This window comes from Ascaphus truei, chromosome 3, assembly GCF_040206685.1.
Source record: "Ascaphus truei isolate aAscTru1 chromosome 3, aAscTru1.hap1, whole genome shotgun sequence".
Lineage (NCBI taxonomy): Eukaryota > Metazoa > Chordata > Amphibia > Anura > Ascaphidae > Ascaphus > Ascaphus truei.
Window position 1 is genome coordinate 115,300,795 of NC_134485.1, and position 16,950 is coordinate 115,317,744.

The 16,950-nt window shown below is 45.4% G+C and overlaps 2 protein-coding genes across 4 annotated transcripts in view; both read left to right on the forward strand.

The window, feature by feature from the left end:
* Positions 1-6,384, forward strand: part of ACOT9 (acyl-CoA thioesterase 9) — a 49,101-nt gene extending 42,717 nt beyond the window's left edge. For all 3 annotated transcript variants that reach the window (XM_075589372.1, XM_075589373.1, XM_075589374.1), the window contains 5 exons: positions 378-470; positions 868-953; positions 2,688-2,775; positions 3,122-3,272; positions 5,967-6,384. In XM_075589372.1, the coding sequence (XP_075445487.1) occupies positions 378-470; positions 868-953; positions 2,688-2,775; positions 3,122-3,272; positions 5,967-6,049 (501 nt within the window). In that variant the 3' untranslated portion in view covers positions 6,050-6,384. The remainder of the gene's footprint in view (positions 1-377; positions 471-867; positions 954-2,687; positions 2,776-3,121; positions 3,273-5,966) is intronic.
* A 10,002-nt stretch (positions 6,385-16,386) lies between these two features.
* The window catches only part of EIF2S3 (eukaryotic translation initiation factor 2 subunit gamma), a 39,912-nt gene continuing 39,348 nt past the window's right edge, over positions 16,387-16,950 (forward strand). The window contains exon 1 of the mRNA XM_075589375.1: positions 16,387-16,540. Within this exon, the coding sequence (XP_075445490.1) occupies positions 16,472-16,540 (69 nt within the window). The 5' untranslated portion in view covers positions 16,387-16,471. The remainder of the gene's footprint in view (positions 16,541-16,950) is intronic.

Sequence of the window (16,950 nt, forward strand, 5' to 3'; positions counted from 1 at the left end):
AGCAGTGCACCAATTGTATCTAGTCACTGCCTGGTCATGTGATCTTCCCCACAGAACTTTGCATCTTGGGTCCTCTTCTGCTGCACTGACAGCCATTTAGTGAACCCCCAAGCCGAATCTTCGCCGATCAATCACAGGAGAACGGATCAATCGGCAACTTAGCTAATTACTTATTACGTGGATTTTATTGATGCACATATTAAAGGGGGGGGGGGAGAACAGCAGCTTAGACTGCTGCTTTAATATCTGTTATATTAATCCATGTTGATCTGGTTTTGTACCTAAGGCACTAAAACAAAATGTTAAAGATATATATATGTCCCTCTGGGCATTACCTTACTTGCTTTTGATTTCTTCTTCACGTCATTTTGTTACACAGGACTGTGAGCTTTCGAAGTCGTGTTTTGCCCCCTAATTCAGTGTGGATGGAGGATGCAAAATTCAAGGGGTTGGAGATCTGTCAGCCTCAGGTACTTCATCTTGGGAGTCATTATAACTTAGCATTTTTCATTCTTATACTTTTCTGCGAAATTGATTTTACTTGTGTGGTTCTGCTTTATTTATTGTTATTTTTTAATACACTTTCACGTGCCCATAATAGAAGTGATACTTAAGTTCCAGGTCTGAGTTTTCAAATCCAATCTGCAGAAGAATGCAGAATAACATTGAAAACATGTGCGTCACGGAGAAATGTATTTGTTTTTATTTGAAAAGGCTGAATGCATTAAGTTTGTCTTATGGTTTTTTTTTTTAAAAGCTTTTTTTAATGTAACAAGTATAAAGCACATATCCCTCTAAACCAGAATACATGCAATATTTCTTGTTTTTTTTTTATGTGTAACAAAATGTTTTAATTGATCTCTTCAGCAAAGGAACATATTCAACAGGATCTTTGGTGGTTTTCTGATGAGGAAGGCCTATGAGCTGGGATGGGCCACTGCATGTTCCTATAGGTGAGTTTTACCTGCGAAGACCAATGTACTTGAACTTGTCTTGCACGGGCTCCCAACTCCTGTTTCTGTAACTCAAAGATGATCGTGTTGGAACTGCACATGTAAATATTCTACTTGTGGCGATGCAGCCAACACTGTGGACCATATTTACTAAGCGGGGCTATGCCATAAAACCCCCTCCGACACCAGAAGATACTTTTACAGCCCATTCGCTTGAATAAACCAAAAGGCGTCTCCTGGCGCTAGAAGGTGTCTTCTGACACAGCACTGCTCAGTAAATATGGGCCATATGTCATCTTTTGGGGCCACCCTCGACCAGGAATGACCGGTGACCTTGCATCTGCAGAGTATATGTTAAGTATAGGATTATGGAAGACAACCGTCCAAGTTATAGGGGCCACATTGTTAGTAGTGCATTAAACTCCATAAAAATGCGCATGAAGCAGCATGAGCACAATACTGGGTAGTCTATATAATGATACGTGGTGATACGGAGTGTTACTACATCACATAAACTGAATGCCTTTCTATAATAAGCATCTCAAATTCGTCCCATCAAAACTAAACAGTGAGCTTAATCACTTCTTTTAATCTTAGTTCAGTGCAAGGGAAAGGGTTATAACTTAGAACTTAAATGCTTTTTATTTATTTTTTTAAAGATTTATCACTGATCTCAGAACTCCAAAATCCGCTTGATTATGTAATTTATACAACAAAAGACAGAAAAGCCCAATGCTACATACAATGTGACAAAATATATAGTAAATAGTATATAGTTAAATACTTCAATAATAATATTCTCACGAGCAAGGGTCATTTAGTTAAACCCTTTGGCCAAAGCGTTATAAGCCTGCAAGCCGCGTCAAGGCATAACCAAATTTGCAGGTCCTAACACTAAACTGTGAAACTTCTCTTTTACTCTGTTGGAGGGAGAATGACTGCAGTGAGTCTGTCCATACAGCAAAATAAAACCTTCCCTACTTTAAACAGTGGGGAGGGGTGAGCTTAAACCCTGGGAGGAGGGGTCACTGACCTCCGAACAACTGATGCCAGTTGAAAATTGAAATGAACAAACACACCACCCCAGCAAGCTCTATATGTGATTTACCAAAAATGCATTCGGAAACATGTAGTCACAATGATCCGGCACCGGGTATGAAATGGTTCTCCCACTTCAGAGACTTGCACGAACACTGCGGCTCTCCTTTTAAATTATTACTTGAGAATGATACCACTATCATAGTGACTGTGTAAAGAATTAATACTTGCGTATTGAAACAATAGTATTTTGTATTTTCATTTTGTTTTATCTCCAGTATTTTGACTTGGTGACTTTTAGAGAATGGGCTCAGGAATAAGTTTAGACTGTTTTGATTATCTAACGTGTAAGCCTCTTGACCAACCATTTTTTAAAAAGGATTTAAATCAAAAACTGTTAAAAATAAGAAATAACCGTTTTTTTTTTTTTGTTTTTTTAAACGATTTACAGACAAATTAAGAAGCATTTAGTTCCCAATATGCTGTGCTGCAAGGTGACCAATATAAAAAGAGAAAATGTAATCTAATGAGCTCAGTCAACAGTGTATTAATAAGGAATAGGCTAATCTAGGCTCCAAATCACCTATTCATCTGCAGTTTAAATACCTGCAGAATGAATAAGAAATCTAGAATGATCCTGACATTCAGTTCGCAGTGAATCTGTTTGTAAATACAGGACGGTCTTATCTCTTCCAGTGGTTCTAGACCTTATGTTGTGGCTGTTGATGACATCATGTTCCAGAGACCTGTTGAGATCGGGTCATTGTTGTTCCTTTCTTCTCAGGTAGGTCCTCGTTGCTCTTATTGCAGATTCCAAAGCTTTTCACGTATAATTACCACTGTACCTTCTTAACGCGGCGGCTATATAAGATTTCCGTGCCCACTGTTTCCTGTAACCCTCGAGCTGCCTCGATAACACGAGGAGAGGGACATTCCGTTGTGCCTCTGACTTCTTCTGAAGCTCAGGGTGGTAAATCCTGCATAGGCAGAGGACCCGTTTATTTACATACCAAGTAAAAAAAAAATAAAACCAAATCTCAACGCTACGGTGAAAAGTATAAGCACCAATTTCCTAGTGCTTTTCTATCATTCTGATTTCTATCATTCTGTTTCAATTCCTAATATTCCAGGTGTGCTACACAGAGAGCAACCATATCCAGGTCAGAGTGCACAGCGAGGTTTGTGACCCTCAGACCAGAGAACACAACACAACCAACATCTTCCATTTCACGTACATGTCGGAAAAGGATGTGCCTCAGGTCATGCCCCAGACATACGGAGGTGAGTCTAAGCTGCCGTATCTTGTGCTGGGCTAGTAAAACGTGCTTATTGGATAATCGGGACCTTCATTTAGCAGCGAATCTCTTTTTATAAATACTAATTATTAAATGGTTGATATCCCGATCGCTAATTAAAGTACATACCATCCGGCAGGGTAAAACTCTTCAATCCGAAAAATATCTCCAGATCTTGCCCACTCTTCCTATGGTATATATCTCCCTAGGTACCTGTGAAGCCTCCTCGGCTACAGGTGTCAGAGTGAGCTTGGGTGATGCACAGTGGCGTAGCTAGATATTTGCAGGCCCCCGGACCAAAAAAAATTCAGGTCCACATTAATATTAATACTGACTGCAATTTTTTCCTTCCCCCTTCTCTATCTCATTATCTCTACACATCCCTCCTCATCATCTCTTCCCCTCCCCATCATCTGTACCCCTCCTCCTCATCATCTCTACCCCTCCTCCCCCTCATCTCTCCCCCCTCCTCATCATCATCTCTCCACCCACCTCATCTATCCCTCTCATCATCTCCCCCTCCTCATCAGCTCTCTCCCCCTCATCATCAGCTCTCTCCCCCTCCTCATCATCAGCTCTCTCCCCCTCCTCATCAGCTCTCTCCCCCTCCTCATCATCATCAGCTCTCTCCCCCTCCTCCTCATCATCAGCTCTCTCCCCCTCCTCCTCATCATCAGCTCTCTCCCCTTCCTCATCATCATCAGCTCTTTCCCCCTCCTCATCAGCAGCTCTCTCCCCCTCATCATCATCAGATCTCCCCCTCATCATCATCAGATCTCCCCCTCATCATCAGATCTCCCGCTTAGGATGACAAGATTTTCACATGTAAAATATACATGCACCCCACCCCCCCATCCCTTATTTTTGCATTTCTCCCTCTTTCCCCCATCCTCACTCTCTCCCTCCCCCATCCTCACTCTCTCCCTCCCCCATCCTCACTCTCTCCCTCCCCCTATCCTCACCCTGCCCATTCTCACCCTCTCCCTCCCTAATCCTCTATCCTACCCCTTCCCTCATCCCCTCCTCCTCTCTACCCATGCTCTCTCCTCCCTTCCCCCCAATCCTCTTTCTCCTCCCTCCTCTCTCTCCTCCCTTCCCCCCTCCTCTCTCTCCTCCCTTCCCCCTCCTCTCTCCCCTTCCTTCCCCCTCCTCTCTCTCCTCGTTTCCTCCCTCCCCATCATCTTTCTCCTCCTTCCCCCCATCATCATCTCTCTCCTCCCTTCCCCCCCATCCTCTCTGCTCCCTTCCCCCCATCCTCTCTGCTCCCTTCCCCCCAACGTCTCTGCTCCCTTCCCCCCATCCTCTCTGCTCCCTTCCCCCCATCCTCTCTGCTCCCTTCCCCCCATCCTCTCTGCTCCCTTCCCCCCATCCTCTCTGCTCCCTTCCTCCCCCATCCTCTCTCTGCTCCCTTCCTCCCCCATCCTCTCTGCTCCCTTCCTCCCCATCCTCTCTCTGCTCCCTTCCCCCCCATCCTCTCTTTGCTCCCTTCCCCCCCATCCTCTCTCTGCTCCCTTCCCCCCCATCCTCTCTCTGCTCCCTTCCCCCCATCCTCTCTCTGCTCCCTTCCCCCCCATCCTCTCTCTGCTCCCTTCCCCCCCCATCCTCTCTCTGCTCCCTTCCCCCCCCCATCCTCTCTCTGCTCCCTTCCCCCCCCATCCTCTCTCTGCTCCCTTCCCTCTCCCATCCTCTCTCTGCTCCCTTCCCCCCATCCTCTCTCTCTCCTCCCTTCCCCCCATCCTCTCTCTCTCCTCCCTCCCTCCCCATCCTCTCTCCTCCCTCCCTCCCCATCCTCTCTCTACTCCCTTTCTCCCCATCCTCTCTCTCCTCCCTTCCCCCCATCCTCTCTCCTCCTTCCCCCCATCCTCTCTCTCTCCTACCTTCCCCCCCCCATCCTCTCTCTCTCCTCCCTTCCCCCCCTATCCTCTCTCTCTTCTCCCTTCCCCCCCCAGCTGTAACCATCAGTATTAGTCCACTGTCCCACCTGACACCAAAAGATTTGAATGGTATTTCTAGCAGCCGGCTGGAAAAATACACACTTCCATGTGGTGTAATGTGTCTGGTGTAATTTCTTGGGTGTTTTCTTTATGTTGGGTGATTGTGCTATAGCTCCCTGACCCAGATTTAGGGTGCAAACTTTAGCACACCTTAACTTCCATTCAAATGAAGGCATACTAAAGCTCTGCACCCATTTATGAATCTGGGTCTTCGTTCCTAGAACTCCGACATAATCTGTTAGGCTGCATTTATAGTACTGGCTACAGCAACGGCGACGCTACCCGTGACGTCACCGTGGCAAAAGTTGCACACTGGAGTGCGATGTCGCTGGCGGCAAGGGGCTACGTGATTGGCTGCTGCCAGTCACGTGGTGCATCTGTCTCTGGAAATCTCTAGCCTTTTCAGTGCAAGAGCATGTGGCCCATTTTCATTTTTTGTTCTGCACCTCTACCCTCACTTTTGGGGTGCTTACTACACAAACCCCACTATATAATAATGGCTGCTGGCATTGGTCACACCTGTCCAAGCTGCTTAACATATAATGTAGCATATTAAAGACCCAACACCTAAGCTGTTTTCCCGGGGGGTGTTTGAAGGGCCAGTTCAGCCACTACAGATCCGTGCTGCGACGTCAGATTTTGTGTCTAAATCTTCTTACTAATTCATCTTTTTTTTTTCTGTTCAGAGTCCATGCTGTATTTAGATGGAAAACGCCATTTTGATTCAGTGATCAAAAGCGGAAATGGTCAGAGCAATGGCAATTTGTAAATGACAATGTGAAGCGCTTCTGACTTCTACGAGACATCCTTCCATGTTACAAGACGGTGCTTCCAAAGGGGAAGGAGAAAGGTGCACGAAACACGCAGCTGTTTACATATCAGAAATGAGCAGCGCAGTGTTTCGTTATAGCATTGTATATTATTGCCCAGTGCAGAGTGCAGAAACTGACTTTATTTGCACTCAGAAGCAGCACCATTGTATTTACTATAATGGATTTCCCTATGTATGTTCTCTGTCATTATTGTACGGCTTTTACATAATCACGTGTAGCATCTCAGACAGCAAACTAATATAATAAACGGAGAACAACTTTGTTTGTATTGGATATTGGTCATAAATGAAAGCCATAAATTTTCAGTTATATGAACACAAAAGGGCATAAACGTTGCCGGAGGGAAGAACTATGAATGTCTGTGGTTTCTCAACATCTCCTGTTTTGGGACGGCTAGAAGTAAGAGAGTCACATCGAGAGTCTCTTCAATGTCAAGACAAGAGAACTGAACTAATTGGACAGAATCAGTGTCCTATTTTTGGAGGGACATACCAGGTAGAGAAGCGGTGTTATTGAAGGCTGTTCTCCTCTTTGAATATGTAGATTATGCAAATGTGGCTGGTTTAATGAAAAAAGGCCTTGGATCCTTATTGACGTTAAGCCAAGGTATTTGTTTTAACTGCTATTTTATTCATATTGCTGGACGTAAGGTGTCTACATACTGGCACAGCATAGAAGCATTAATGTAATAGGAGAGGGGGACTTGGAGTGATGCTCTATGTTAGGGGTATGGCCTCTGGCGCCTCGTAGACGACGGGTGAATTTATTAATAAAATGGAAAAGAATGATGATGATGATGATTCTTAAAAGGATCGATCAACCCTGACATATTGTTTTATCACTGTTAATATTTAAGGAAACGGTGGCGCCAGCGCAAATCATTTAAATACTTAGTGTGTTAATTCAAGACATTCACTTAACAGATTTAGAACATGAAAAAAATAACAACTATATGGATCTCAAGACGTTTATTTTTCTAAGTGATTACTCAAAAATACGTGGCCTATATTAGCTATCCCGATTAACAAATCTGGCCCCTTTCTCATTACTTCTGAAATTAAAGATACAGAAGGCTTATTTATTATAATCAGTGGTAAAATAGATGCATTTGTTCTTTTTTTCATGGTCCGTTTGACCTTTAAAAAAAACCTGGTCAGGATTTCTGATCATAGGGAGATAAGATTACATAAAACTAAGTATCTCAGACAGATACGAAGGGGTTAGACTAACAAATATGATACTTGCCTTTATGAAACTTAATTGTAATAATGCATAGGTAGATGTGTGGAAAGTGGCAAATTCAAGGGAAAGCGATTCTTTGCAACTCAGCTCCTACTCCTGTATTGACCACTTCCTTGTTGAAACCACATATAGGTAGGAAAATGTGAGATTGGAGAACTCACAATATCTGGTCATGTTATCTAAATCTGCCACAGGAAACGTCCTTCCCTCTAGTTGGACACTGAATAAGTATATATTTATACATCCCCTGTAAATTGTGTTAACCCTCTCATTTTAATACTGACTAACCTTAAAGCTTGCCCCACAAAATCAAGCATCCCAATATCCTGCACTCATGGTTACTGTCCCACACTCAGTCACTCCTACCAACCATTGTGGCCAAGCACTGCCACCTACAGCACTTATTCCCTCACCTGCTGTCTCTGTAAGTTCCCATCAAACCTCTTAGATTGTAAGATTTCCTTTCCTATTGTTTGATTTTGCTGCACTTATTGTATTATAATTCCCTGAACTGTATTCTTTGTGAAGCGCTGAGTACACTTTTTGCGCTATATAAATAAAGACATACAATATATCACAAGCAAGAGACAACAACAAAAATCTGCTTAAACAATGGTGGATAGAATAATAATAATAACTTTATTTCATACAGTGCTTTTCTCCAGATAGGACTCGGTGCTTCCCAATTATTACAGTATAGCGCGCGGTACGCAGCACATAGAAACGTTTACAGACACAGTCCCTGCCCAGATGAGCTTCCAATCAATGATTTTGGGGCCTGAGGCCCAGGGACATAAAGTGACTTGCCCACGATCACAAAGAGCTGACACACCGGAATTGATCCTGGCTCCTCTGATTCAAACTCTGTATCATTGTTTACAGAGTCAGTGCTTTTACTCACCGAGCCGCTCCTCCCTTAGAAATACCTAGAAAACAATGATAATGGAGAGACTTCTCCAGACATAGTGTGGGATGCTGCTAAAGGCCTGGTGAGAGGGGAGACTGATTGCATTAGCCACGTCCAAAAAGAGAGAAGATTCAAGATACACTTTTCTCTGGATTGTGAGAGCTAGAGAAGCAACACAAAAGAGGGCGAGCTCAAACTATTAGATGTAGAAAATATAGAATATTGGTTACAGCAAAGAGACGACCTACTATGAATCGGGAAACAAAGCATCCTCTTTACTAGCCTGGCAACTTCATAAGCAAAAAACATCCAGGAGATTAAACAAATTACTTTTAGGGGTAAAAGGAGGTAAACCATAAGAGCACAGAGAAAGTTGTCCCCAGTTTTTATAGGGAACTACAGTATATAGCTTGGTCTAGTGGCTCTGTGGAAGACTCTAAACATGATAGAATTAAATTGCTCAGGCTTAACAAAGAATACGAAAATAATAATTAAAAATAATATTACTGGTTATATAATAATACAAATTCTAGGATCTTACTGCGGAAGAAATTTGCTCTTCTGTGGGATGGTTAAAGAATGGGAAGGCCAACGGATTTCCAATTGAATGCTATAAAGTAGTCACAAAGTTGCCAAACACTTATATACCTTGTTTAACCAATCTAAAGAGAACCCCACAATCTAAGACACAAGCCACAATTGCGTTGATTCCTAGGAAGGGGATATCAGCAACAAACTCTGAAATGTACAGATCAATTACGTTATTAAAAATAGACATTAGAAATTTAGCCAGTATGATGGCCATTAGACTGGACGAGTTGATGCCTACCTATTTTGTCATAGAGATCAGACGGGAATCAGGTGATTGCCTTGAGAAAAGGCTGCATGTGTCACGCAAACGTCGGTTTTGTTATGTCACTATATACTGTATGTGAACCTTTATCTGCAGTGCCCACTCCTTTTTTCTTCTTCACTGATACTGCCTTAAAAGACAACAGCTGCAGGTTTTCCTCGGTGCCAGGCCCAGGAAGCACATGTATTTACACGTTTTCTGTCCATCATTTAAAAGGAGTGCTCCACTGAACTTTCATTGTATGCACATTTGAATGCCCAAAAATTTGAACACATTTCTCACATCGAAGAGATTCAGGAGGGAAAGTATAGCTGACCCTCCGCTTCCAAACCAAGGACGGTTTGTTTGTTAGGATAGACATAAAAGATGTTTTTTACTCCATACCTGTTGTCGGAGGTGGAACTAGGTATTATTGCGCCTGTGGTTAAGTTCCACCAACTGTGCCCCCACCCCATTTTATAGAACCAAGGCAAAACAATCCTGTAATTTTTAACTGTATGTGTGAATCTTTTGTATTTTGGTGATGAAAAACCACATAAAATCAAACTGAATAAATAACCCTCTCTCACACACTCCTCCCTCTCTCACTCATCCTCTTCCCACCTACCCGTATCGCCTCATTCTCCTCGCTCTCCCACTGCCCCCTTTTCTGTCCCACCCCATTTCTCTCTCCCTCCCCCTTTCTCACACTCTTCCCCTTTCTCTTTCACCCTCTTCTTTCTCCCCCCCTCCCATTCTCTCACGTTCTCTCAATCACCCCATCCTATGTCCCCCTTTCTCACCCCCCCCCGCCGGCCGTATTGGTGGCGGAAGGGGTGGGGGGCCAAAACACGCAGCCGATAACAGAAGTTCGGCACAACTTTCAGGATGGAACCGCTGGGATGGTCCCCCCCCCCCCCCCTTGCCGCTGGGGGGACCTCTGCTTAGTGGGCGATAGTTGAATCCCCACACCACTTATCAGGCTGCGCCTGGTGCAGCTATCCCGCCCAAGTTCAGCCTCTGCCTGTTGTAAAGATAAGCCGAAGACTGCCTTAGGCTGCGGCCACAGTACCTGCGCAGTACGCGCGTCACCGAGGCTGGCGGCGCGTGCAGCTGATTCCCTGGTCTGCAGGGAGCTGCAAACCAAAAGACGGGGGGGGCGTGACGGGGGAGGGATGGGGGCGCGGCCGTGACATCACCCGGCAGGTTCGCCCTCATTGGCTGAACCGCCGGGAGGCGTGGCTTAGCGCTCCGTCGCGACTCCTGATCACAATTCTCTTGCGAGCAGGAGTCACTGTCGGCGGAGCGCAGCGCCCCCCCCTCGCAGCGGTCCTGGTCCCATTGTGCAGCGGCTATTGTACCTGCAGCGTCCCCAACAGCGGGCGCTGCAGTAGCCAGCGGGGACCTGGCCTAAGATCTTGAAACAATACAACTTGGAAATAGCATGTAGTGGTAGTTGGCCTGTCACATGCCACTTATACCTTTACCAGAGTAATGAATGCTGCAACAGGTTAGGCCTCGGCCAGGGTGGCGCTGAGCGGGCGGGCGGGTGTTCTCACGCTGGCCGCTCTGAAACACATTGAGGCAATGAGTGTGGCCAGCGTGAGCGCCCGCCTGCGCATGCTCGGCGCTTGATGCTTGCAGAGCAAGCAAATTAGATTTTGCCTCTCGCAAGCGCGTCACGTGAGCGGTTCGCCCAACGAGGGTGAACCAGCTCCGTGACGTCGTGGCCGCGCCCCCAGGCGAGCGTGCACCTAGCCGGCCACGAATCGCCCGGCCGAGCAGGGCGCAGCGCACTTGCTCCTTGCCTGGCCGCAGCCTTATGTGTGAGAGAGAGGAAACACTTGTGTAATGTATCTGGAACATGTACTTCTTTTAGACAGACAGGTCTCATGACACAAGCAACAGCTCTTATTTACCTGTTCAATGTATGTATCCAGTCCATGGGTCTTCATGGTAAATTCGGTAATTTAAGTTTTGCTGCCGGCAGGAAAAACAATTCTAAGTGCCAAACGAGATTTCAAAATGTTTATCTAAAAAAAAGTGTCAGTTCAGATGCTTGAATCAATAATTGGCAGCCTGCTAGCACTTTGCCCTGGAGTCACCTGTGCACCTCTATCACTGAGATTTAACACATCTTTGTGGAACTGATCTGCAGATATATCCTTATCTCCCAAATCTCTCCAAAACATTGTTTGGGGGACTTCATGCTCAGGGGTTTACCCCAGACCCCATTTCAAGCAATGTCATCATTAGTTCAGATGCTTTGAAAACCTTCAGTAAGTATCTCGGGAACTAGGGATCTAAAATGAACTGTTCAGCTCCGGAGTCCCCACGATATTTACAAAAGCAGGCCGAGCGAAAACGCTGCCTTCAGCGTGTAGGAAAAAAATACCTGGCGTGTTCTCCTGAAGAAACCGCAATACGGAGAAACGCGTAGAGTGATGCTGACGAGTGAAGATTCCCACAGGATCGGAGTCCCCCAGAGCAGATGACGTCACTTCCGGTTTGGGTGAGACGCACCAGTGACACGCACGCCGAGGCGGAGGGGGGACTGAGAGAACAGCTGTAACATTGCTGAGATCCGACCTGTGTGATCTAAACGCTTATACCCTTTTTATACCATGTGAGTGCATTGCACATACACTTACTTTTAAAGAGATTTTTATACAGTCTGCACTATGTCCGTTCTTATGTTATCCGTTTAAGGTCTCCAGCACTTACCACTCCACTCACCTGTCTGACGGTCCGACGGGCTGTCATTTAAAAGATACCTTTATGGGAACAATACTCACTCTATACTTGTGAGTATTTAGCACACTGCACCTTGAATATTTATTTACATATCAACCACAATACTGCACCATCAGGGAATTTTCTTCTGTTTTACATGGTCTTGCGCTTCCCGAGGATCTTCACCCCCTCACAGCTCACCCACCATGCAATAGGAAAGCTGCAGGAGTCTATGGCCCAGATCGACGAAATGGTGCCAAGCTGTAGCACGCCTTTACGCCTATTCATTTGAATGGGTGTAAAGGCGTGCAAAACTTAGCACCCTTTTCTGGATCTGACTCTGTGATCAACAACTTATATTTGCACAGCAGTAAGAACTTCCCCGTCCCTTTTTTCCTTGGTTACACCACACCGTTAAGTCTCCCCCCCCCCCCCCCCCTTCTACTTAGGTCATCAAAATCAAACCAGGAAGGGTCAGGGTCGATTTTATAACCTGCTGTTAAAAATGTTTGTCACGGGAGACCAGGACTTTTAACAAATTTATACCGGGATCATTCAATAGGCAAAACAAGGCAGTGAAATAAAATGGGGTTTCTTTGGATAAAACCTCGGAAACACAACACAAATACAAAAGACAGAAATATAGACACTTATGGGGGTCTGGGGTTTGAGATCTAGCCTTTCCTAGGTCCATGGCCCCCCACTTGCAAGGGCTTACCCCGATCGGTTCCTTGTCCTGGACATCTTGGACCGAGATTCGGTAGAAAATCCTGACCGGGACCTCGTTCTGATTGAACTGGAACAGATTTCGGCAAGAAATCCTGACCGCTACATTCTAAAATGAGAACTTGGTCCTCTCGTCTGACTTAGTCTCTGCAGGGAAAAGTTTCCTAGCTTCAAAACGAAGCCAGTTGTTCTGCAATTTGGAACAGAGCAACTTTGAAAAGCCCGCCCTAGCTTCACCGACTCGAGCCACAAGATGGAGAATGTTCAGTCCGCGCTCTTGCTTCCTATAAATGTAGAAAATTGATTCCTCTCCTTCCTCTTGCAGCTCCTGTGATTTGAAGTGTCTCCCCTCACTCCAAAGATGGATCCCGGTGGAGAACTCCGTCGGCAAAACCAGCCTCACCCCCCCTCCTTTTCCCCTCCCCCTCCTTTTCTTCCCTTCCTCCCCCCTTTCTTGTAGTATTCATCAGAGTTTAATGTTTTTTTGTCATTTATGTTTTATATGTTTTTTATAGAATGTTTTTTACATGTTGTTCATATTACTATATTATTACTATATATAAAAAAGGGCGTTTGCCTGAAACGCGTCAGAGTGTGTTTTGTTCCCCGTTACTATGTCCAATAATAAATAATCTTTTTTAACCTCAATTCATTGGCACTGGCCCCATTTTTGCAGCTGTGCTCCGCATCTAATCCCCGGATTACCTCTTTGCTACGATTGACCGGCGTGACGCACGCAAATATAAGAAGCCGCTGTATGTGAGTATTGTCTCTCCCACATTACATATGGGGAGTTTTTGACCAGTAACAGCGCCATAGTTGGGATATTCTGTCCGGTGGAGTACTGCACCAGATTGCTATATGCTTATACAAGTATTTGTCTGCACCTTATGCACAGTCATGGCTGATTGAACTCTCACTATATATGATTGCACTGGGTCCAATACTTCACTTGGCATTATTTGGCTTCTTCTACACACTACCATGTGTTTATATTAAATATTGATCTCAACTATATGTTTCCACCACACTGAGCATTGCTACTTGGAACCTGTGTCTAAACTGTGTATTTGGAATATTTACATATTTGTATTTAATTCAAAAATCTCCTGAACATTGTAATGTTTCCTACCTTTGATAAAGTACTAACTTTAGCTAGTGTATTTTAAAAATAATTTCTCCTTTCCTATCCTGAACTTTAGGGTGAGTCATACTTGTTTTATTTTTTTGCTTAGCTCCTTGCCCCTTATGTAATTTGCCCCCCCCCCCTCTCATATGGAGGCGTTATGAATTAATGTAATTAACTGTATTACTCAATTAAACATGTTTTCATTATTTCACAATGATGGGCAATTAAAAAGAGAGATAATGTAGCCTGTCCAAAGTCCACTACATGGAAGGGACTGCCCATCAAACCAGGGAGCAAAGCGCTTTTTTTTATAGTATAATATAGATGGGTATCTTGGCAATTGCATTATACCACATGGACTTTCAGGAACATATGGATTGGGCTCAAGTGGAGAACACATCTCAATAACTTAGACCATTGATTGGCAATAGGGAGTTCAAGAACCCTTAGCGGTTTGCCAAAATAAATATGTAATTGCAGATCCCAGGCAGTATAATGGTTTCTGAGCCTGTGTGGGGACTGCACACCTACCAGGGCCCCAAACTGCACCTTATTGTGGGTGATATAGCTGTCAATGAAAGCAGAAGCTTCCAAAGCCACTCCCCATAATGCTTTGCATCCATAGCTGCAAAGCATTGTGGGTTTGTGACTTTGCAAGCTCTTGCAGTAATTCACAGCTATACCAGCCACGCTGTATGCACACCGTGAGTTGCAATTTGAGGCCTTATTAAGTTTATGTTCCACGCTCAGGACACTATACTGTCTGGTATCAGTCAAACGGTTTTGTTAGCATTAGTCTAAATAGAAAAAAGAAAAAAGAGTGGTGTGAATAGCGCTAAAGAATCAATCAAAACAAATAAATAGTGATTTAAAAGACAACAATGTGAATATTAAATTAATTAGTGAACAAGGCTGCCAGGAATATCTAACCCAAACACAGTTAGTGAGACACAGAAAAAACAAATACAGACCGGCGCCTTAGAGTCCAATTGTATGGTGAATAGAGTCCAATATAGGGCTTGAAATGTCCAATAGTGGATGTTCTAGTCCAGTGGACAGCAGATTCCTCAGCAGCAAAAGTATTATGCCATGCAGGGAAGACAAGAGAACAAAATCATAGTTTTTAACCAACTGTGTTACACTATGATTTTGTTCTCTTGTCTTCCCTGCATGGCATAATACTTTTGCTGCTGAGGAATCTGCTGTCCACTGGACTAGAACATCCACTATTGGACATTTCAAGCCCTATATTGGACTCTATTCACCATACAATTGGACTCTAAGGCGCCGGTCTGTATTTGTTCATTAGTCTAAATAGACAATAAGATTTATTAATTAGGGGTTTACAGAACGAATATTTTCTAAAAAAAAAAAGGAAATAAGGTTGGGAACCATTGCCCTATACCGTAATCGCAGATCCAACCATATGGGGTTAGGACTGGGAGGATCGCTCTGACCAACATGTGGAGGATTTGTATGTATGTAAAGTTCTATTTATAAAGCGCCAATAATGAACGCAGCACGTTACAACATTACAATACAAGGTAAATAAATCACAAACAATTGATAAGTTGCACAGGTATATTGCAACATAAGGCAAAAAAAGACCCTGCCCCAGAGTTTACAATCTGAGGCCTCGTCCAGGGTGGAAACAGGCGCGCTGGCGCTCCCGCGCTACGCCCTGCTCGGCCGGCTAGGTGGGGGCGCGGCCACAATGTAACGGAACTGGTTCGCCCTCCCGCTCACGTGACGTGCTTGCGAGCAGCAAAATTAATTTTGCTTCTCGGCAAGCGGCTGAGCGCCAAGCAAGCCACATGCAATGTCGCAACATGTCCAACGTGAGCGCGCGCGCGCCTGCTCAGCACCACCCTGGACGAGGCCTAAGTGGTGCTGGGAGGCTTACTCACACACACACAGTAGGAGTAAAAGTGGGCAGGGGAGGTCAAAGGCATCTGGAGTTTGCAGTAGAGGTGTATACAGTTTAATGAGATGCATCTTTTAAGAGGGGGATTTTTAGCTGAGCTTTGAATGTGGAAAGTGAAGGTGTTTGCACCACTCGCATGATTCAGAATGAGGTGACTTAGGCTGCGCTTATAGTGCCGGCGACGCGACCGATGACGTCACCCGTCGCCATTGCGATAGTTGTAATTTAAGTTTAGGCGACATTGCTGGCTACAAGGCCAGTGACGGAGCTCTCCCTATAAGGGAAGACCATAGCTGAAAAAAAATCATAACTGTGACTACCAGATTTTTGGTTGCGCTGCCGACGGCGACATTGCATTTGTTTTTGACGCGCGGTTGTGTCGCTGTCGCCGGCACTATAAGAGCAACCTTACAGGGTATTTTCAGCCTAATGCAACGAAGTCTCTCTGACCAGAAGGGATTGTAAGAGTTTATTGGGATTGCATCATCTTGTAATGGGGATCCTCCCAAACAGTGGATCATCACGAGGACTGGGAACACGTCTTCTTAATTCTAATACAACAACCTGCGCCTATCCCTGCACAAAGGTAGGTGAGATATATACATAGATATAGCGGAATGAATAAAGCTGTCCCGGGAATGATTGTGCTGGGCAATGATTCATGTAATAATCACACAGGCCCCGCCCATCTGGGATGAGGACCCCTTTCCACAAATCAGCAACCAAGAACCAATAGGAGGGGCGTGGCCGAGGGTCCAGGCCGAGGCGTGGAACGCAGCGTGTGGCGGAAGCGTCCTAGGGAAGAGTCTATACAGCGCCGGAATCAGGCGCCCGCGTTGGACGCCTAAACTTCCTCTTCACCAAGATGGCGGGGGACGAGCCGGGAGTGACTCTGGGCCAGCCTCATTTATCGAGGCAAGATCTGTCCACCCTGGTGAGTATTTGCCGGCTGCAAGGAGACGGGTCGGTTCCCCCTTGCTGCTCTCACGCCTTAATTCTGGGCGCGGAGAGGTTGCGGGGGCAGGAGACTGTGCTCGATGCCGGGGGCTTTCCTTACCTCGTGCAGCCGCGAGGTCTTTCAGCTGAATGGCTGCCCCGAATCAGAATGCACGTTCCGTGGTCTAGCGCCCAACGGCTTGCGTACAAGAGTATAAATAGCGGGGGTTCCGCGGTCAGCTCGCACTCCGCCGTCGCCGCCATGAGGTAGCAGCAGGCCCAACCCTGGCCTTACCCCACACACCCGTGTCACCCCAGCCCTGCCCCCACACACCCGTGTCACCCCAGCCCTGCCCCCACACACCCGTGTCACCCCAGCCCTGCCCCCTCTCACCCGTGTCACCCCAG